Raw genomic sequence first — 23,482 nt, forward strand, 5'->3', positions numbered from 1 at the left:
ATCTGTGGAACATAAAATTAAATAACAGAATAGGAGACTAACAATAATAGTAGAGATAAGTACCAGGAGGTTGGCTCCAAGTCTTGGAAGCTGGCCCCACATGCTGGAGGAAGGGGCAGCTCGCATAGAGAAGGGAACACCAGGTAAAGTGTGGTTTGAGGACCTGCACGGGATGGGAGATGCACTCTGAAAATAGAATATAGACCAAACACGATGGCCACGTAGTGCCTCTGTTGCAAACCACAACACCCAAAAGGAGAGAGAGAGAACAAGGGGGGATGCCCTGCCACAGAGGTGGGGTGGGGTGGGGGGATGGGGTAAGAGGGTGGGAGGGATACTGGGAACATTGGTAGAGGGGACTGGGCACTGGTGGAGGGATATAAACAAAATGCAAACATGAAAGTTTACAAGTTTGTAACTTTAACTCATGGTGATTCACTAAAAAAATAATAATAAAAGAAAAAAAGAACTGGATGTGAAAGCAAGAGGAGGGGGAGAGGAGAGAGAGAGAGAGAGAGAGAGAGAGAGAGAGAGAGAGAGAGAGAGAGAGAGAGAGAGAGAGAGAGAGAGCGGGGAGATCCAGGGGCCCCAAGAGATGATGGGATTCAGGAATTCAAAGCACAGCTTACTGAGATCCCGAGGAACAGGGTTTGTGTCTGGCTGACAGTTTGACGCGAAGCCCCGTGGGCCCGCTGTTTCCCCTCACGGGAGGCCCTTCCTCCTGTGTGGTGAGGCCCCGGAGCTGGAGTCCAGGTTTGCTTATTTCTCAGACCTCTCCAGAGGGAACGGTGGGCCAGGTGGCGCTAACCACACCCCCCGCCCCCTCTCCCCTGCTCCCACACCCCCGCCCGAGAAGCTTTCCCATGTGTTATCTCTTGCTGACTTTGCTATGGGCTTCGCAAACACCGGGGCATGCTGGGGGGCAACCAACAGACTGGCTGGCTGGCCGGGTCAGCGTGTGAGATGCTGATGAGCAGGTGCTGCTGCAGTGGGATCTGTCTGGCTGCTCACTGGCCAAACAGCCTTGCTCCCGGGGGGCGGTGGAAGTGCAGAGTTCTTTCCAGTGTTGCATCAGCTTCGTTGTTTTCAGGTGATCCATTCAACTGTGTGACTTGAACCGTCATCCCCCCCCCCCCCCTTGTTTTCCATTTCAATCAGCTGCTAGGTGACCCTCATGACTTTTCCACGCCTCTAACAAAACCAGTCACAAGACAGATAGGGGATGTGGCCTTTGAGCATGAACAAGAGGCCCAGAAAGCAAAGGGAAGTGGGGGTAGGGGGCAGGGGTGCTGCCCTCTGAAGACTTCTGTGGAAGGAGACTCTTGTTGGGCTGCGGGGAGGGGAAGGGTAAGTTCTGGAGAAAGAATGGAATCATCAGAATATATCACTCTACCATGCCACCATGAATTTTATACTTCTCCCCCTTGCATTTTGTTTGTTTTGGGGCCACCTCCAGCAATGCTTAGGGCTTACTCCTGGCTCTGTATTTAGGAACTACTTCTGGTGGTACTGGGGGACCACCTGAGATGTCAGAGATTGAACCTGGGTCAGCTACATCCAAGGCAAGTGTCCTACCCACTGTACTATCTCTCCAGCCCTTCATCAGAATATATAAGACAAGTTATGAAGAGAGTGAATTAACTTTTTTTTTAAGTGACTGCATTATGCACTAATGGGAAAATGGCCATCCAGGGGGCACAAAGCCCATAATGATGCCCTTATTTAGAGCTGTGCTTGTTTTAGGGCCACACCCGGCAGTGTTCAGGGCTTGCTCCAGGCCCTGTGCTCAGGGATGATTCCTGGCAGGCTCAGGGAACCATATGGGATGCCAGGTTGGCCGCATGCAAGGCAAGCACCTTACCCACTGTACTCTCTCCTAGCCTCTAGAGCTGTGTTCTGGTTGGAGAAGTGGCACTCTCCAGGACTGGGGGCCGGGACTAGAGCTGGGAATGAGGCACACCTGCACTGGTTTTGTCCACACCACTGCCTTTAAGATCAAAGCAACCTCTACAAACACAGGTACACGCAGGCTACACTCCAGAGAGCAGAAATGTGAAAACTCAAGTGTAGGATATCATTGGGTCATCCTTTCCCCCTTGCCACAAGGAGTTTAGGTTTATCTGGGTCACACCCATCACACTGCTCCCGAGTCACTCCTATTCCTTTGTTTATCTGTAACCACTTCTCTATGCTCTCTTCTCCAACCAGTTAATCAGCTTTTTGCCCCTAATCAGACTCTGTTAATTTGTAAGGTCAGATCTTTCTAGGACACTGAACTTGTAAGTTAATATTGCCTTTCTCCTCTCCTTATGTCTTTTGAATAGTTTACTTTAAAGCAATGTCTTTTTTTTTTTTTTTTGCTTTTTGGGTCACACCCAGCGATGCTCAGGGATTACTCCTGGCTCTGCACTCAGGAATCACCCCTGGCGGTGCTCGGGGGACCATATGGGATGCTGGGAATCGAACCCGGGTTGGCCGCGTGCAAGGCAAATGCCCTATCCGATGTGCTATCACTCCAGCCCCGCAACGTCCTTTTTGTATGGACAAAGGAAGACAGTCAACATTATGCTTTTGTAATTTGGGATCTAATTGGCCTCAAATATTATTCATTCTTGGGCATCTGCTCTCTCAACTTAAGCCTCAGTTGCCCTTAGTTCCTAACACCCCAAAAGCAGGGGCCCAACAAGGGACTGAAGGGACCCAGGGCAAGCTGTGAGCTACCCTGGCATCGATATGGGCCAGGCCATAAACCACGGTTCTTAACTATAAGTTAAGAGCTTGATCATGGACAAATTCTGTCATAACCCAAAAGCAACGACAAGACTAGAACCCTGCTAGGGATAGGAAAGACTAATCTGGCCTGAACACTGTAGTCTAAGATCGAGATGAACCCAGGAGAGCAATTCTATAAGCTTAATGCATCTCTTACTGTGTCTATACAAAATGATTAATATTATGAATGCTTATATGTTTGTTGGACAAGGAGGAGAAACACACCCATGGGATTGGGCCCTTGGGTGGGTCATCCTGCTGAAAGAGAATCTGTCCTAGAAGCAGCATCCCCTGAGGAAAAGAACTATTGACTGTGACCACACCTATGTGTAAGCCCCAATCCCTTATGCTCGGGGATTTAACTAGGCTCTAAGAGTGGGCTGTGTGTGCCAGATCTGGGGGTTCCAGATCCAGATCCAGAGTGAGAAGGAGAATAAAGTAGCATGGGGAAGGAATAAGCAGGAGGAGAATCAGAGGAGAATGGAGATGGGAATGGAATAAACTGCAACTGAGACCAACCAGCCTGGCTCCTGTTCCTTCCTTGCCCTGCCCATTCTGCCCATTGTCATCAGCCTCCCCGGGTTGGGGGGTGGGGCGTGAGACTACCAAACACGGGCTGTGGGAGAGAGATAGAGCCCCCCCCACCGCACTGCTGTGCGTTTCCTTTTTTGTGATTACACACACAAGTATATATATATCCTTGAGTGAAAAGGGCTCCAAACCACTGCTCATGGTCAACGAGGAAGGAATCTCAAGTTACTTTAGTTTAGTGGATAAGAAAGTAGAGGCAGAGGTAAGCTCAGTCGCTCATCTCCTCCCTAGAAAGTTCCTCTCAATGACAGTATTTTTGTTTGTTTTTTAGTTTGGGGGCTACCCCTTGAGGTGCTCAGGCTTAGTCCTGGCTCTGTACTCAAGGATCACTTCTGGCAGGGCCTGGTGGACCAAATGGGGTGCTGGAGATTGAAAGCTGGATCAGCCAAGCTCCCTACCTGCCCCTAGTACTTTTGTCTTTCTTTTTTTTTGTTTTTTGGGTCACACACCTGGCTGTCCTCGGGATTACTCCTGGCTCTGCACTCAGGAATCACTCTGGCAGGGCTTGGGGTACCATATAGGGTGCTGGGGATCAAACCTGGGTTGACCATGTGCAAAGCAAGTGGCCTACACCCTGTACTATCTTTCTGGCTCCAAGATCTTAAATCTTCATGATTATAAACCAATTTTTGAAAGTTCAGGAAATATCAGCAAAAGAAACAGTATGATTCTAATTTAAATAAATAATGAAAAATAAAATGCTATCCACAATACAGCGGGTCACAGGTTAGCAGGAATCTTAGTAACACAGCAGACTCTTAATGCCTGAGAGAGTCCCGTCTTTTGCTTTCTTCCACACACCCTTCTACCCGGTCCTATTATTTAATGGAAATTGGCCAGACAAAGCTTTTGATGGGCTGCCAATTAGTCTGGTTTGTACCATCTTTTCTGAGTAATTTCTGCTGGTCCCCAGAGGCTCACAGTACAAGAAAGTAGGAAAGTCAACTGGGGATTAGATCTTAGACAATATCTGTTTTAGTTTCTGTTGCACCAAACAGCGCAGGGGGTCTCCCAAGGAAGGGTTGAAGGAACTAAGGCTACTTCATCCCCAGGAGAAAAGGATTTAAGGCACACTGCTAGTGCAAATCTCTGAGGAGCTACTGTGGGCCAAACCTAAATCCTGGAACTCTTTAAAAAAATCAGATCTAAGACCCAAGGACTTCTACAAATTAGTAGCCTGGATGACAACTGGTCAAGAAAAGGATCAATAAAAAACTAAACAGTCAGGAGCCAGAGATATAGTATGGGAGTTGAGGCATTTGTTTGCCTTGCACACTGTCAAACCGATTCTATCGTAGCATGCTAAAGTATCCAGAGCACCTGCAGGAGTGATCAATGAGCACAGAGCTAGAAGTAAGCTCTAAGCACTGCTTCAACCTCAATCTGCAACCCCCTACCCTACCCCAAACGCCTCAAAAAAAAAAAAAGCAACCCAAGCCAAACAACTAAGCAACTGAAAGATTTTTTTTTTAATATTGAGCTTAAGGGCAATCACTTAAATGACCTGCAAGTCCAACGACTTCAGTATCTCAGACTGGTGCATCTAACTGCCCGATACAGCACAGGCCAGCCTCTGAACACACACATTTAAGTCCTAGATGTTGACACGTATTTTTTTTTTCTATCATGTGATTTGACTTCCACAGAGAGTTGTTACTTGCCCAGTTTTGACAAGAAGAAATTAATTCTATGAGATACTGCAGAAATAAGCAGGCTCTTTCCCACTCCATGAATGTTCAAGTTTCCATTGCCATGAATAGGGGACCTAAGAGAGGTTTGAGAGGTGATTAAAATGGCTTTCGTGGAAAAGTCTTGTTAGTTTCTCCTATTGTACTGATTTGACCTTGATCTAATTATTATTCCTGTTCAAAGTCCTGGTGTAGAGTTGGGGCCAACTGGTTTTTCTTGCATAAGAATGTAGGAGGAGATTGCTAAGCTCTCCTATTCTAGCTTTGAGAGGAACAGGAACTTTTTAGTGAACTATGCTGCAGAATTAATCATGGAGGCTTGATTCTACTCTTAACAATCACGGGAAATAATTCTGATCCAACAAATAAGAATTGGCTAGAAGAATTGACTTCAGGACCTGGTTCTGCCTCTAACAGTTATACTTATGAGTATACATCAGAAAAAAGAATCCAGGAGTGTTCTTGGTGGCCTGTCAGCTGGGCGCTGGCATGTGGAGATGACCTTCAGCATCAGCCCGGCTGAGCTAAGCAAAGGTAGAAGCTCTGGATTCAAGTGGAACTTAGATTCAAGTGTCATGCCCGGCCCCTCCCCCCCCCCGCCCCTAGCAGTGTGATTCTGATTAAGTTAACTTCTCTGTGTTATTTCATCTTGCTAGAGAATGTGAATAAGAACACTGCTTAAGAATAATCCTGCTTATTGAGTTATTATATGGATTTGATGAATTAGTATATAAGAACTTTATAAGCTGTAAACGCTTACAGAAAATACAAATGATACTGTTACTTTTTTCTTTTTCTAAGGGTGTGTGTCACAGCAATATGACTTTCATGTAGAGGTAAAGTACCTCTTTAAGATAAAAGCTGTGTTATGAATGGACCTGGGTAGAAATGAAGCCATCTGGGGTGTGACAAGGGTCCCGTGAAACAAGACAGTCTGAGAGCAACAGGGCTAGGGGGAAAGATAATTTTTTTTTTTTGCTTTTTGGGTCACACCCGGCGATGCACAGGGGTTACTCCTGGCTCTGCACTCAGGAATCACCCCTGGCGGTGCTCAGGGGACCATATGGGATGCTGAGATTCGAACCCGGGTTGGTCGCGTGCAAGGCAAACGCCCTACCCACTGTGCTATCACTCCAGCCCCCACAGGAAAGATAATTTTTAAAATTCTCATTGTTGAAACCGCACAACTATAATTCAGAGAAGGTGTGTAGGATAACATTGGGTTTGTCCTTTTAGCCTTGCTGCAGGGAACTTAGTTTACCTTAAAGTAATGTCCTTTCTGTGTGGACACAGGAAGACAGTTAATATTATGATTTGTAACTTGGGAGCTGATTGACTCCAATAATATTTACTCTTGGGAATCTGCTTTCTCTACTTAAGCCTCAATTGTCCTTAGTTCCTAGCACCACAAAAGCAGGGTCCTGACAAGAGATGGAATGGACACAGGGTAAGCTGTGAGCTACCCTGGCATTGAAATGGGTCAGGCCAAAGTGCCACAATACTCAACTATAAGTTGAGAGCATGGTCATAGACAAATGCTGTCATGATCCAAAAGTAATGATGAGACTAGGACCCTGCTGGGGTTAGGAAGACCAACTGGACCTGATCTGTAGTCTCACTAATATATAATGAGATGTCCTCAGGAAGAACCAAACTTTAAGTTTGATATACCACTTACTGTGCTCATACTGAATGACATTGCTAGAAATACTAGAAATAGATTTACTACAAATAATTAAATGGATTACTAGCTGAGGAAAGAAGAAAGCAACACACCCTGGGTGGGATCCCGCCCTTAAGCAGATCTCCTACTAATCTGGCATAATCTCCTTAAATGAGATCTTGTTCGTCTCCTGATTTTGTTCAACCCGCCTTTGTGTCACCACCCTATGTGATTGCTATATAAACTAAGACTATAAGAGAAAGAGGGAGAAGACAGAGAAGTAGGGAGAAGACACAGAAGCAGAGAGAAGACAAAGAAGCAGAGCACAGAGTGAAAGAGAATCAGGGAGTCATCAGAGCCAGAAGCAGGGGAAAGAAAGAGCACAAAGCGAGTGAGAATCAGAGTCAGAGTCAGAGTCAGAAGTGAGAGCGAGTGGGCTCCAAAGACTGAAGCAAAAGGGTTCCAGAGAGAGAGAGAGAGAGAGAGAGAGAGAGAGAGAGAGAGAGAGAGAGAGAGATCAGAAGAGACCAGAGGAGAGACTACAGAGACAGAATTAGAGACAGAGAGACAGACAGAAGAGAGCACAGCGGCACATACAGAAGCAGAGCACAAGGAGGAGCCATCCCGATCCGGTCCCTACACAGCGGCTCAAGAGCACCAAATGTGAGCGGCAAGAGAGAGAGAGAGAGAGACAGAGAGTGCTGCTCCGAGAGCCCATGAACAACACAACACACATCATCACATCACCCTTCCGCGGGCGCGCGTTTGTATTTTTTACAAGGGTGTGTGTATTTTCTCAGGAAGATGGTTTTATTTCAATGAAACTTTAATCAGAATAGATCATACGCTCATGGAGAACTCAATTATACTTGAGCAAATGATCTGTTACACAACAGATCACTATACAACATAAAACATCATCACTATTCAGTGATAACAAATAATAGTATCAGGTAGAAAACTAACACAATATGAAGCTTATGGTGTGTGATAAGGTGCATTAAAAAATGAATTTATGACAGAAAACATGCTTAATATAGGCAGATGGAATAGAGAAGGGATCACTAAGAAAATGATGGCTGGAAGAACCAGTTGGAATGGGATCTCCCATCCCATCCATGCCAAAAGTAGATAATGGACCAAACATGATGGCCTCTCAGTGTCTGTGTTGCAAGCCATAATGCCCAAAAGTAGAGAGAGAGTATGGGGAATTATTGTCTGCCTTAGAGGCAGGAAGAGGGTGGGAATGAGGTGGGGATATTGGTGGTGGGGAATGTGCACTGGTGGAGGGATGGGTGTTTGATCATTGTGAGATTGTAACCCAAACATGAAAGCTTGTAACTATATCACAGTGATTCAATAAAATTTAAAGAATTTAAAAAAAGATATTTTTGTCAACTCTAAGAAACAATTTTGATCTGTTATATCAATATCTATTAGTCATATGGAAGATGGTATTTGGATATCAATTTCATAAATAAAAGTTATTAAGCCAAAAAAAATCAAAAAACAAAAACAAACAAAAAAAACCATGCTTCTTATAAACTGTGGCCTAAACAAGTTACAAACTCTATCACTTATATTCTTTGTTTTGTTTTGTTTTGTTTGGTCACACCCAGCGATGCTCAGGGGTTATTCCTGGCTCTGCACCAAGGAATAACTCCTGGTGGTGTTCGCGGGACCATATGGGGTGCTGGGGATCGAACCCGGGTCGGTCATGTGCAAGGCAAACACCCTACCTGCTGTACTATCGCTCCAGCCCCTAACTCTTATATTCTTGTCCTTAAAACGAGAACAGTAAAACCTATCCTACCTACCTCATTTTGATGAGACTCAGAAGAGATCATATCCCTAAACTGCCTTGGAAATTATGTGCTTTGCAAACCAGGGTCATTATTATTATTACTATTCTTAAAACAGCATGGATTCAGAGCAGTCCTCTTGAAACTGAAGCCAAGTACTGGGAAGAGCTTGAAAGAAGACAGTTTAGCAGAAATGACACCTGTGCTTTCAGAACATGTGTGCTCGAAAATGGTTCAAGCTGTTGGGTACTTGTTTGCTGATGGGAATGTGGTGATGCCTTGTTCTCCTTCAGACGCCCCTTCTACATGACCAGCTATCTTCTTCCTCTCTACCATCAACTCTCAATTTCATCTGAGCAAAACCATATGTTCACTTAGAAATGGTTCTCTTTCTCCCGGAAGAGAGCACTGCAGAATTTCCTGACCCCGAGCCAGGCTGTCTTCACCGGGGCACCTGGCTGGGGCACTGAGTTTCCCTCCCTGGTCCAAGCAGAGTGCCGGCAGCCGAAAACCTCCAGAACCCAACCGCCACCATCCTCAAGGCCACTCTCCACATGCTTGGATAAGCCTCACCCAAATGGGATCCAGCAAAAAAAAAAAAACAAAACAAAAACACCCAAGTATGCAGAACCCATGACTGAGATCTCCAAACCCACTTGGGTCAGGACTGGGCCTCCTCCCCCCCAGCTCCCCAGTTTTCCAGTAGCTTGGCAGTCACACCCACATGTACCATGTAATCATATCAACCCTACCTGCTGTACTATCCATCTGCCATGAGGTCTTTGTTTTTATTTTTTTCCCCGCCCCCTTTGTTTTTATTTTTTAAATGTATGCAACAAGTTTCAATAGTCTTGACTTTTGCGGTTTTGATGTGCAGTTACTGCACCATCAACACCACCAAAGGGTCTCAGACCTCCTACCAATGTTCGGATATTATTCTAGTTTGTCCTCTGCCTTCCATATTTGCTGTCATGACAGTCAGTCAGTTCTGTAATCCAAGGCAAAGAATTTGCTATCATTCTTTATTGTCTATTCCCTTATTTTGTTACTCTGTATTCCATAGATGAGTGACATCACCCAATATGAGAGGTCCTTTTAGATCATAAGAGACACAGCAGTTTCTTCCTTAGTCTTACGTAGCACTCACTCAGGTGAAGGAACTGAGGTCTCCTGTCAACAGCCATGTGGATGATGAAAACAGCCAGTTTAGAAGTAGCTTTTCTAGTTCTGAGAAAGCCTTCATGTGAGTATAGCTCTGTGCAATGTCATGATTTCAATCTCAAGAGACTGAATCCAGGACTACACTGTGCTTATTCTCTCAAATTCTTGACTCCTAAGAACTGTGTGAGATATTAAAAGTTCATTGTAAGCCACTATGTTAGGGGGTAATTAATAATGTAGTAAGAGATAACTAACATGCTAAGAAGTAGGAAGAAGCCAGCAAAATAACTTCATATATGTATACAAAGCACTTAAATTAACTAATACTCTTAATTATTAACTTTTAATAACTTTAATAATTTTAATATTATTAAACTGATAAGTAAAAATAAACCATATTATTTAACAGAACTTCAGTTTTCATAGGTACTTTTTTTAAGACTAATTTTTTTTAATACTCTAAATCTTGCTTTGTTGGTTCATATAATGGGGTAATGGGAAACCACCATATGCATCTGATATTCTGTGTGCATCAAAATATTGTTAAACAAGAAATATACAAAATCTTATAAATTCACAACATGAATACACATATAAGGGTTTACTGGGATAAACCTTGAAACTTTACTTTTCCTAACTGATTAAAATGTTGGATAGTTACTTTTTCCAATATTCCCTGAGTCTGATAGGCTTCTAAGTAGGTTGATTTTAAGATTTACAGAAGCTTAATCTCACGATCAAGTATATGCAATGGTGAAATACTTTGCTCTTATATTTCTTTTAAAAATCAGAACAAAGGGGGCTGTGGAATATTAATATTACAGGGGTTAAGTTGTTTGCCTTGCATGTGGCTAACCCAATTTAATCCTCAGCACCACATGATCTCTCAGAACTTTCTAGAATTATCTTTGAGCACAGAGCCAAGAGTAGCATTTGAGCACTGCTAGGTGGGACCTCAAACAACCCCCTGAAAAAAAAAATCAGAACAAAGAACTGTCACAAACCTGTTAAACAGTAATAGGCTCATGATAAAACAAAGGAGCTTGAAAACCAAATGCATAAAAATGTGTTAAGTGCCAACACACATTGTGAAGATAAATGATACTTAAGTGTGTTTGCTGCCATGAGTAACAGAAACAAATGAAGGCAGTCCACGTACAGAGATTCCAAGTACTAGAACTGAAGGAGACCCAGAAGAGTATCTGGCCCAACCCTTCCCATTTAACTGAGGGGAGTGCAAGGGGAGGGGCACTAAGACCTAGGAAGAAAGATAATTAACTACATGAGTTCTCAGATCCATTGTACTAGCAGCTATTGAGCAGTTACTATATGATGTGACCATTGATTATATGTACATCATTTACTATATGCATCTGACTTTTTGCTCTATAAATATCAAGCACATGCAGGCATTGGTGATAAGGAGAGAACTAACACAATTCCAGATCTGCAGGAATGTCTGGGGGGATGAGGCCCAGGCACTCCTGCAGATGGTGAATGGAGATGTGATGAGTGCTAGTACTTCATGAAGGTATTCACTCAGAAACATGTGAGGACGTGGAAGGCCGTCACTAATGAAGCTGGGAGAGGAAGAAGCCGACACAGGAAGAATGTCAAAATGAGAGAGGGCAGAAGTGAGAGAAGGCAATTTCAGGTCCAGGGAAGAGCATGGGTAAAGACATACAAGCCAGTGTTCATGACCGTGAAAGAGATCTTGGAGACCTGCTCTTTACACAATTTTAAAAATTCCTTATCTATTATCCTAGAGAGATGACAATTCAATTTCTGCTGGAACATTTCCAGTGAGAGGGAGCCTTACAAGCTAGAAAAGGTTTAGCTTTAACCTTTTCAGTTGGAATTGTATTGTATCCCGGGGGTCTGTCAGATTCTATCTTTTCATTGTCCCTAAGTAACAGGCCTAGTAATATTTGGTCTTTGACTTCCTCTCATGAGAAAAAGAAAAATGTCATGTGTTTGCGAACCTTTGACTTTAGAGAATGTGAGACCTGGAAGGGACCTCAAATATCATTTAGTCCAATATTTTTCAAATCTTTTTTTGTGTGATTTGAGGACCGTCTTTGAGACCAAAATAGGAAATCTAGAATGCCTCTGTTCCCACACGCACCTCTGGTCAGGATTCATGAAATGCTGTATGGAATTTCAGGGATATCCACAGAATCCCCAAATTTATCCTGCCTAAGAAATCTTCCGTTCATGGAACCAGAAAAATAGTATAGGGGTTAAGGCACTCGCCTTGCACTCTGTTGATCCTGGATGGTATCCCCAGCACTGCATGCGGGGATGGGGGTGTTGCACTGGAGCACAGAGCCTGGCATAGTTCCTGAACACCGCTGTGAGGCCCAACCACCACCCCAACCCCCTCACCCCCAGTCTATTCATTTTACCAACGTGAGACTCAGGCTTAGAGAAACAGAATGGCATAAAGCAGAATCATGGAAGTGATTCCCAGCATGTTGGGGGCCAGAGTATGCAAAGATGAGGCAGAGCTGGGAATCAGCCTTGAAGGGCAGAGGCAGACAGCAGGTGATCAGGAAAACAAGCCATAAAGTCATTGGGGACAAAGAGACAGCAGCAAGCAGTGGGCATGGCAGGAGCCCTGTTGTGAATGATCTGAAAATTGGTTTATGGAAAAGGATTTAGACTTTTCTCTTTTGCTTTCAAGAAGTAGCTCAAGACCAAAAAGAAGAAAACAATTTCTGCCACATAAGACAGAACAGCATCTTGCAGGAAGGACTTGATGAGAGTTGGACTGGGTGACCCAAACTGGAATTGATGTGGAACTTGGAAAGATAAATTAAGTCTTACACATGAGCCAGAAGGAAGGAAGGTCGGGTGTCTTAGAGATGTGGGACGTAAAGAAGTGAGCAAGAGGTGGCAGAGGTATCAAGTGGGAGTGATGGCAGGGTGGTAGCAGGGGAAAGAAATGAGACTTGGGAGGCAGAATCAGAAGCGAAAGGTTGAAGGGTTTTATGGTAGCATCGCGACTGGCATTGCAGAAGGAGGGCCCCTAGAGAGCGGTGACAAGAAGAGTGAAAGCACAGGGACACAAGTGGGCATTTCAAAAGAGGAATAAATAAACTCAATGGTGCAGTGATAAGAGGAAATGAGGTGAGAAGAAAATCTTCTTTTAGGGTGGGTGGGGGAATGGAGGGGGGTGGGGACCTGAGGCGAGGATGGGATGGGGGTTGTGGTGATGGTGAGGGGCTGTAGGTTTTGCCCAGGTAGTCTGAAGTGGCTGTGACAACAGGAGTGGAAGCAGCCAGTGATCTATAGTGCTGGCAAGAGACAGATGATAGAAGGGCAGCAGAGGAAATGCCCAGAAAGAAAGCCATGATGACAGGATTAGAGTTCCCTATCCCAGGGATCAGTACGTGAGGCACATTAAAAAGTTCTCTAGAGAGATGAATTAATTTAAAGTTTAAGAATACATAGATTTGGGCTGGAGCGATAGCACAGTGGGTAGAGTGTTTGCCTTGCACGCGGCCGACCCGGGTTCGATTCCCAGCATCCCATATGGTCCCCAGAGCACCGCCAGGAGTGGTTCCTAAGTGCAGAGCCAGGAGTAACCCCTGTGCATAGCCAGATGTGACCCAAAAAGAATAAAAAAGAATACATAGATTTTATGAGGCCCAAAGTGATAGTACAGCAAGAAGGGCACTTGCCTTGCACACAGCCAAACTGGGCTCGATACTTGGCTCCCCATATGGTCCCCTGAGCATCGCCAAGAATGATCCCTGAGTTCAGAGCCAGGAGTAACCCTGAACGTCACTGGGTGTATCCCCCAAACCAAACCAAATAGATATTTTGTGGGGGAAAAGGTATAGCAAGAATAGAATGAATGGCTCTCAGGATTAGTCTCAGTGTGGAAATAGTATACTGTAATCGAAAATCAGGGGGTAAGAATCAGAGTTAGCCATGGCCTGAGATTAGAGGGTGAAACTAAAACCCAGGAGAAAAAAAGCTTTGAGGCAGTGGGGAATCAATATAACCAGGGCCTTATTTTAGTGTGCGTTCAACTGTGGGCTTTGGCAGGTAAATTATAGTAATGTTCATTTTGGCAACAACAAGGGCATAGCAGAATGGAGTTATAAAGTGCTTCTAAATGGATTATAGATGTTTCTTAAATAGTATTTTCTAAAAAAAAAGTACCTTAAAAATATATCTAAAGCTTCATGCTCTCTCAATTTCTCTATCAGTAAAGTAGAAGCCACTTTAAGTTTAATAAGTTCCTTTCATGTCCTCACTTTAAGGCAGGTTGTTTTTGCCATCCTAATGTGCTAAATAAGAAAGGTACACTGAAGTGAGATGACAGGGCTGGGACTTCTCCGTCAGCGAAGCTGTGTGGAATTTAACATTCCGGTTTCTGTTCTTCAAAGCAAGAACCTAAACCAGAATTAAACAGTGACTCAAATTGTAAGAAATAACTTTAAAAAATATAAATAAATAAAATCCATTTCTTCTCCATTTCTGTATTTCTCTTGGATATCTAGGTTACCATGATTGTAGGAAGAACTTAAACTCTTAAAGGGAAGCCAATGATTGAGTAAATCTTATAATTTTTTTTTTACCTTGGGCAATTTCAAGTATCCCACTTAAAAGAATTTTTAAAAACTTATTTCAGAGTCTAAGAACAAAGAGACTCTACCTTTCACAGTAATTAAACTAATTAGGATAACAACTGGATGGTAGGGGAGTTGGACTAAATGTTCCCTAAATCCTTTTGTCATTTTAAACTCTCTGGACTGGGAGTTACAAAAGAGCCACATTATTTATGATCTTCTCTATAATCTTTTGACAAATAGAACACCCCCACCCCCCTCTGCATTCAGCCTATTGTGTTCTATCTAGCTGAGTAGATTCTCCACCCCCAGCAATGTACTTACTCAATAGTTGGGCAGGACACTCTCAGTGAACAGCTGGGTTTCCATAGAACTGTAGGGTGCTAAGAAACAACCTGGTCTAATTTCTCAGTCGAAACAAATGAGGCCAGAGAAATGCTATGTTCAATTCAACACAGGTAATTGTGGAAGGATGAACTTGAACTTTGCCATTTACCACGACCCTCTGGAAGGAGGTTAACTAAAAAGATGTGTGGTGACATTTGAGTATTACTAGACTCTTTAGCCAAAATGAAGAGTCAATAGTCTCATTAAGAGAACAGTATTGGACCCCATATGTTTCCTCAAGCCCCACTGTGTGTGATCCCTGAGCACAGAGCCAGAAATGAATCCTGAGCACAGCCAGAAGTGGCACCCTCAAAAAAAACACCTCCTCTCTGAGAAAGCTGTGTTGCTGCCTCCATAACAGGAGACAGTTGCATTACTAGACTTTGTCTGAGAGGGTTGTTTGAAGCATTACATGAGAGAATGCACAGGAAACCCTTCACACCAGGCTGAACTAAATATCCACACTTAATAAAGGTGACTTTCTCCTTCCTTTTTGAAAAAGAAAAGTGATGTTGGTTTTTCTGTTTCTACTTTTAGCTTGGATCATACAAAACAAAATAGTTGAAATCAGTGCCCAAATGCAACCACTTGGCATCATATAATCACCAAATTATGTGTGAATTCTGTCCTTTTGGTATAGAAACTTGTCTTTGTACTGCTGATTCAGAGCTGGTTCCCCAGACCAGTCAAAAATATATATGGGTGTTTTCAGAGTAAACTGGATGCTCTTTTTTCTTTCTTTTTGGCAATGCACAGGGGTTACTCCTGGCTCATGCACTCAGAAATTACTCCTGGCAGTGCACAGGGGACCATATGGGATGCTGGGAATCGAACCCGGGTTGGCCGCATGCAAGGCAAATACCCTACCCGCTATGCTATTGCTCCAGTCCCTAAACTGGAAGCTCTTAAAGGAATAGACAGTTCTGGACTGTGAAACTCTATCTTTCACTTGCAGGCTGCCAGTTGATGTGGTAGTTGTCGTTTATTCCTTAATCATTAGAAAAGATTAGTTCAAGCTATTTACTAAAAAAAAAAGAGAGAGAGAGAGAAAGAGAGAGGATAGTGTAGGGCTAGAGCAATACAAGGGTTAGGGTGGTTTGTCTTGCACATGGCCAATGGGGTTAGACTCCTAGCATCCCCTATGTTCCCTCCCTTCCCCCAATCTCCAGTATTCCAGAAGTGATTCCTGTATGCAAAGCCAAGAGTTAACCCCTGAGCACTGCTGGGTCTGACCTCAAAACAAACAAACCAAGCCAAAGCCAAGACCAAACAACAAAAAATGAGAACCGCAAAGGGGGTGGAGAGATGGTGCAAAGAGTGGGAATGTGCGCTTGTCTGCAGGACCCCCGCTCAATCCCCTGACATTGCATGGGCCCCCAAGCACTAATGGGAATGACCCCCCTCACTCTATAGGATATAGCCGATCAACTGAAGAAGAAAAAAAAGCAGAACACCAGAAACATGGCTGAAGAGATAGTACAACAGAAAAGGCACTTGCCTCTCATGGCCAACCTGGACTGGTTCCCAGGGCCAGGAATGAGCCCTGAGGACTGACAGGTATGACCCACAAACAAACAAAATAGATAAAAGACAAAAAAAAAAGCAGAGACTAAATCCTGTAAGGTAATACCATTTCCTAGAATGCCACCTGCTCCACTAGCTTCCAAGAAAGAAAACCATGTGTTTTCAACCTACCTTGTCCATCAGGCATACACTATAAGCCTTTCCAGTGCATGTGATATTTATCATCTCACAAAAATGACTTTCCCTCGCTTTGATGACTATTTACAGATCATTATTTATATATTTAAGCTTTCCTTTGTGGACAAGATATGAAAGAGTTGAGGAGTGGGTAGGCCTCACTTTTGGAAATAATCAAGGTAGGGCCAGGTAGTGATCACTCAAGAAACCATCTGCAGAAACTAACATGTAGTGCAAAGATATAACTTGCCTTGCACATATGAAGCCCTGGGTTCGATCCTTGGGAGCAAGAGAAAAGGAAATCCACCTGTTACTTGCATCACTATATGACCTTGATGTATTATTGGGTATACGTGTATACCTACTGGGTGAATCATGCATGTTTGGCTATGAATATCATATTTTCTTACTATTTAAAATCCACAGAAAAGGCATCAAAGAAAAGGAAAACCAAAAAATAATCTAAAACTGTGGTTTTCAACCTTTGACACTTGTGGAGAGGCTCTGCTCTGCAGAAGAGCAGTTGAAAATCATTGCTTGACTAGAGTGATAGTAACAGGGCATTTGACTTGCATTGGTCCATCAGGGTTCAATGCCCAACACTCCATATGGTCCTCTGAGCACTGCCAAGAATGATCCCTGAACTCTGTAGAGCCAGGAGTAACCCCTGAGCACTGCTGGGGTGGCCCAAAACAAAAAAAAAATACAAAAAAAATTAAAAAAGCACTGCTCAAAAAAGTCTATCATTTATAGCAAAATAATAACAACATTTAATAGGTATATTTTGTACATTGTATATTTTGTACATTGTTTAGCATTTCGTATATTAAAAAAAGCATCAAGGGGGCTGGAGTGATAACACAGCGGGTAGGGCATTTGCCCTGCATGCGGCTGATCTGGGTTCAATTCCCAGCATCCCATATGGTCCCCTGAGCACTGCCAGGGGTAATTCCTGATTGTATGAGCCAGGAGTAACCTCTGTGCATTGCCGGGTATGACCCAAAAAGCCAAAAAAAAAAAAAGCATCAGGTCCTTAATACTAGGACTTGTTGGGTTCTTTTTGGGGGAAGGTTGAGGGTGGGGAACACATATCTGGTGATGCTCAGGGCTTACTCCTGGCTTTGCACTCAGGAATTATTCCTGGCAGTTCTCAGGGAACCATATTGGATTCTGGGGATTGAGCCTGGGTCTGCTGCACGCAAGGCAAGTTCCCTACCTGCTGTACTATCGCTCTGGCCCTTAGGACTTTGCTTTGGTCACTGCCTTCTCCACAGGATCTGCTAAGGATTTTGTAGAGTAAGAATCCCCTCCCCCACTCTCCACCACAAAAAGAATAACTTCTTTTAAATAAGTTACTTAATTGTACAAACTTGTTAATGGACAGGGAAGAGTAAGTTATCTCTATAACTTAGTTGCTTAAATAAAATCAAAACTAGACCAGATCTGGAGAGACAGTAGAGGAGTTAAGGTGCTTGCTTTGCATGTGGCAGACCCTGATTCGAATCCTGTACTGTCTGTGGTCCCTCAACACTGCCAGGAGTGATCCCTGAGTTCAGAGCCAGAGTAAGCCCTGAGCACTGCCACATGAAGACCAAAAACCAAAACGACAACAACACACACACAAATTACATTTAGATGACCATGTTGAGTGGGCTAAAGAGTTGGGGAGGATAGGAAAAGTGAGAAAGTAGCTATGTCTCTGCGGCTTACTGCAGATACCAGCGCGGCCTACCTCCTATCATGAATGGATGGGACTGGGCTGGAACCCAGGAGAGAGCGTCAAGGAGAGATGAGACTTCCCTTTGTCCTTCATGGCAGTATCAGTCCTGCCAAAAGGCAAAGAGGACACGGGGCTAGGGATCGAAGGGCTGCAGACCACCTCCCACTTGTTTTTTTTTTTTTTCTTTCTGGGTCACACCTGGCAATGCACAGGGTTTACTCCGGGCTCTGCACTCAGGAATCACCCCTGGCAGTGCTCAGAAGATCATATGGGATGCTGGGAATCGAACCCGGGTCGGCCGCGTGCAAGGCAAACGCCCTACCCGCTGTGCTATCGCTCCAGCCCCGCCTCCCACTTCTAGGCACCGCCACCACACAGGCCCCATCCCAACCCAACCTGGACGTGCGAGATCCAAGCTCCGGGGAGCGAGCTTACTTGGCGGCAGCGTCTTTGCGCAGCTGCTCGTGCTTCATGAGGAGGTTTTTCCGGTCTCGGAAAGCTTTGCGGACCTTGTAGCCTTTGTAGACGGCTTGGATTTTGAAGGCCGCGATGTCTTGGATGGCCGCGATGGACAGGGCCCCGTGCTCCAGCATGAACTGGATCACTTCATGGCGCTCACCAAGCAAAGCGTAATCCAGGGGGGTGTACCTGAAGCGGGAAGATTTCATTTATTAATATTATTATATTTTGCTTTTTGGGTCACACCCGGCAATGCACAGGGGTTACTCCTGGCTCATGCACTCAGGAATTACCCCTGGCGGTGCTCAGGGGACCATATGGGATGCTAGGATTCGAACCCGGGTCGGCCGCGTGCAAGGTAAATGCCCTACCCGCTGTGCTATCACTCCAGCCCCTATTATTATTTTTTTTTTACGTACCGGAACAGCTAAATTGGCAATCTTATGCAGTAGAAGAAAACCTCCTCCTTAGATGTACAATATTCTTCAGGTAAGGTTAGCACTGTAGCACTGTGGCAGCACAGTCCTCCCATTGTTCATTGATTTGCTCCAGCGGGCACCAGTAATGTCTCCATTGTGAGACTTGTTGTTACTGTTTTTGGCATATCGAATATACCATTTGGAGCTTGCCAGGCTCTGCCGAGCGGGCGGGATACTCTTGGTAGCTTGCCAGGCTCTCTGAGAGGGATGGAAGAATCAAACCCTTGTCGGTGTGCAAGGCAAACGCCCTACCCACTGTGCTATCGCTCCAGTTCATATAAGGTAAGGTTCATATCAGGTAAGGTTACCTCTCTTTTTTTCTTTGAGGGTTACAAACGGAGGCGAGGCTGGCATTAGATGCTTTGCCCACGACAATCCCCATATTTTAGTCACTGGCTCACACTGTCTAATCCACTTTTCTACTCCTCCAAGTGCCAAACAATTCCTTGCTCCTGAAAAAGTAATGCAAGTAATATTTGGTGAGATTCATATATTTGGATCCATAATTACTAGTGTGGGCTGGAGCGATAGCACAGCGGTAGGGCATTTGCCTTGCACGCGGCTGACCCGAGTTCGATTCCTCTGCCCCTCTCAGAGAGCCTGGCAAGCTACCGAGAGTGTCTCGACCGCACGGCAGAGCCTGGCAGGCTACCCGTGGCATACTTAATATGCCAAAAACAGTAACAAGTCTCAAAATGGAGACATTACTAGTGCCCGCTTGAGCAAATCTATGAGCAACGGGATGACAGTGACAGTAACAATTACTAGTGGTTAATGCTGATGAAGTTAAAAGCACACCTCCAAAATGAGCAGTTTCCTCTATGATATACAGAGCCCCAAATTTCTCATACTTATTTTGCCTACTGCCCCCTTTCCAGAAAAAAAAAATCATTCAATGTTCTCCTAGGAATTTACCTTCATTAAATAGAATGCAACCCCCCTCTCCCCCCAACTGCACCCTGACTACTCACCCTACTACTACCCCCACTGCTGCTATTACTGTTAGCGCTATAGGACAATAATTATTTCATACATTGGAGCACATCACGGTCACTTGTCATAAACATTTGCTCTCTAGGACTCAACTAGTGCTTGTGACGACTTAGTGGCTAGTGCTGATCTGATTCCTTTAGGAGGTTAATCCAATTCAAGCAGATGAGAGGAGGGACTAATCAGCTAATTTATGAGGTTAAAAAATGAGGAATGTATGGATGCATGTTGAGGCATATAATATGCACTGATTACAGAAAAGAAGTGATCTCTCGCCAATATCATAGTGGCAGTCACAGTAAACTGTAAAAGGAAGAGATTCTCAGGATAAGCAAAATGTGGTTTGGTGGTCACAGTAAGGAAACTCTCAGTTCAAAAGGAAATCCTATAAGGTCAAAATTAAAGAACTCCCATTTGAAGTTAGGTAACCTAATTGGCCATTACTATTTAGAGGCCAAAAGTCCACAAGTAGAGGTTCCAACATAAACATTAATACATTGTTTAAAAGTAATAGAAATCCTTAAATTCACAGAGAAAATCTTTCCAATTTTTCATTACACTGCATATTTTAAAGTACCTTTCACAATTATTTCCCTGAGAAGAACAATTTAGGAATCACAAAGGCACACAATAATAAAGCTCAGCTTGATTTTAGAAGTTATTTAATTTAAAATCTACTCAATAAAGGAATAAATACACAGAGCAACTTGTTAAAAGTGATGGAACCAGTTATCAGCAGAATCTAGACTGGAATTGAGTCCATGACCTGTTACTCAATAATCCTCCCATTAAGTATCTGTCAATTCTATTTTGTTTTTTAAGCCACACCTTCTGTGCACAGGGCTTACTTCTGACTCCTTGCTCGGGGATCACTCCTGGTGGTGCCCAGTGGTATCCAAGTGGACCATGGTAAACACCTTACCTCTCTGGCCCATAAGTGTCAGTCACTCGTTGAATTAAAGTCTCCCAGAGGATGAAACTGCTTCTACAACCAACATACAAATAGCATCTATCCATTAAAGTTATATTCTTCCTATAATAATTAATCTATAGTTATAGAAAACCGTGGTTTTCTGTAGAGTCATATCGTCTACAAACAGGGTCACAAAAAACAGTTTTATGAAAGTAAGGCCCTTACTATGCTCATAACTTACAAGTATGACAAGAGGAAATCACATGGAACAAAATGGAACCTAAAGAATGCTGAGTTGGCAATCAGGAGAATTATGTGACCCTGCTCCTTCTCTTCACTTCTCTGAGCTTCTGTTCCCTCATCTGTAAAAGGCGAAAGGAAAGAGGGAAGAACTAGAGTGCTCACACTATTTGTAGAAAAAATTGGATTTCAAATTTTTTAAATAATTTGTTATCAAATGTACTCTTATATGAGCAATGCCAAGCATAAACACGAGTAAAAACATTAAAAGTAGAAAACTGGTATAATAATGCCTTGTAAAGTCATCACCCCGATTTTTTAAAAAATTGAATCACCGTGAGATACAGTTATAAGCTTTCATGACCAGTGCACTTTCCACCACCAATGTCCCCAGTATACCTCCTGTTTCCAACCCTCCCCTGCCCCCATGGCAGACAATTTCACCCATCCTCTCTCTGCTTTTGGGCATTATGGTTTGCAATACAGATACTAAGTGGTTATCATGTTTGGTCCTTTATCTACTTTGAGCACACATCTCCCATCCTTGAACGATTCCTCCAACCATCATCATCTTAGTGATCCCTTCTTTATCCCAGCTACCTTTTCCCTCAGCTCATGAGACAGGATTCCAACTATGAGGCAATATTCCTGGCCCTTGTGTCTACTGTCCTTGGGTGTCAATCTCATATTATGTTATTTTATATTTCACAAATGAGTGTAGTCCCTCTATGTCTGTCCCTCTCTGATCCATTTCACTTAGCATGATACTCTCCATGTCCATCCACTTATAAGCAAATGTCATGACTTCATGTCTCCTAACAACTGCATAGTATTCCATTGTGTAGATGTGCCAGAGTTTCTTTAACCAATCATCTGTTCTTGGGCACTTGGGCTGTTTCCAGATTCTGGCTAGTATGAACAGTGCTGCAATGAACATATAGGTACAGATGTCATTTCTATTGTGTTTATTTTTGCACCCTCAGGATATATTCCCAGAAGTGGTATTGTGGGGTAATATGGAAGCTCAATTTCTCGTTTTTGAAGGGATTTCCATATTGTTTCCCAGAAAGGCTGGGCCAGTTGTCATTCCTACCAACAGTGAAAAGCATCCCTTTTCCCCCACATCCACACTAACATTGGTTGCTTTTGTTCCATTGAATGAATCACCCAAATTTAACAAATAAAAATATATTCTGCCACAATTACTTCATATAATCCCTTTACAATTTTGCTAACCTACTCCAAAGTGAATCCTACAATTCTTATCATTTTATCTCTCTGCATCTATAAATAATATGAACACAACCAATGATGCCATTATTGTAAAAAAAATAGGTATTCCTTAGTAGGACAGAATACCCACACATATTAAACATTTCCCAGATTGGGGCTGAAGCAGTAGTTCAGTAGGTAGGGCATTTTGCTTTCACACAGCCAACCTCATATGGTCCCCTGAGTCTGCCAGGAGTTATTCCTGAGCACAGAACCAGGAGTAAGCTTGGTTCTTACACACACACACTTCTGAATGTGGCCCCAAAACAAAACAAACAAAATTCCCCATTAGTTTCTCAAAATGCTCTTAAAAAAAAAACCGTGAGCTTACTCAAATTAAGAGCCTTAGTCAAGTTCTGATTTAAGGAGATACAATTCAAACATCTATCAAAATTTTAAGATCTATATCTAATATTTAAGCAACTAGCCATATTATGAATTATGATTACTAGTAGTGAAACTTTCTTCATCCCTGAATTCAATTTAGAAACATTCAACTTCTGTGACTACTCCCTTGAACTGATATGGCCATCAGATACTTATCGACTGAAGGGGAGCAGTACCTGGTGAAAATTATGTCTGTACAGTGCACAGCTAATGGTTAGTGTCAATGCATGAGAAGTAAAAATTAGTGCTGCACTGATGGAAAGCAGTCAAGAAATAATGCAGATAAAGACAAGAGACAAGCTACAATTGGACTCGCTGTGTGGGAATTGTCTGACAGGGTGAGCAGAATGCCTAAAGTGGAATGTCAATAAATATAAAAGTCAGTGCCAAGTTCTGACATTTGCACATCAAGGTGCATTGCTGATGAAATGATAAAGGAGATTGGGATATTGCCATTGTCTCTTTTTATCTATAGATTGGCAAGTACAGTTCAGAGGATATTTTCCTTGAGTGTTTTTGTTCTGTAATTAAGCTATGTTTACTCCAGGAGGCAGTAAATACTGCAATTCTCCTGCTTACTTAGGTCTGAAATTCAAAACCTACTATGCAGATTAGAACTTCACTACTTAATTGTTTCTTTAAAAATACTACCTGACAGTAAACATGATAATGGAACA

At 43.3% G+C, this 23,482-nt stretch overlaps 1 protein-coding gene across 3 annotated transcripts in view; it reads right to left on the reverse strand.

Annotated features, from left to right (window-relative positions):
* INVS (inversin) overlaps positions 1 to 23,482 on the reverse strand; it is a 160,199-nt gene that overhangs the window by 26,311 nt on the left and 110,406 nt on the right. For all 3 annotated transcript variants that reach the window (XM_055123844.1, XM_055123846.1, XM_055123847.1), the window contains one exon: positions 18,501 to 18,713. In XM_055123844.1, coding sequence (XP_054979819.1) covers positions 18,501 to 18,713 — 213 coding nt within the window. The remainder of the gene's footprint in view (positions 1 to 18,500; positions 18,714 to 23,482) is intronic.

This window comes from Sorex araneus, chromosome 1, assembly GCF_027595985.1.
Source record: "Sorex araneus isolate mSorAra2 chromosome 1, mSorAra2.pri, whole genome shotgun sequence".
Lineage (NCBI taxonomy): Eukaryota > Metazoa > Chordata > Mammalia > Eulipotyphla > Soricidae > Sorex > Sorex araneus.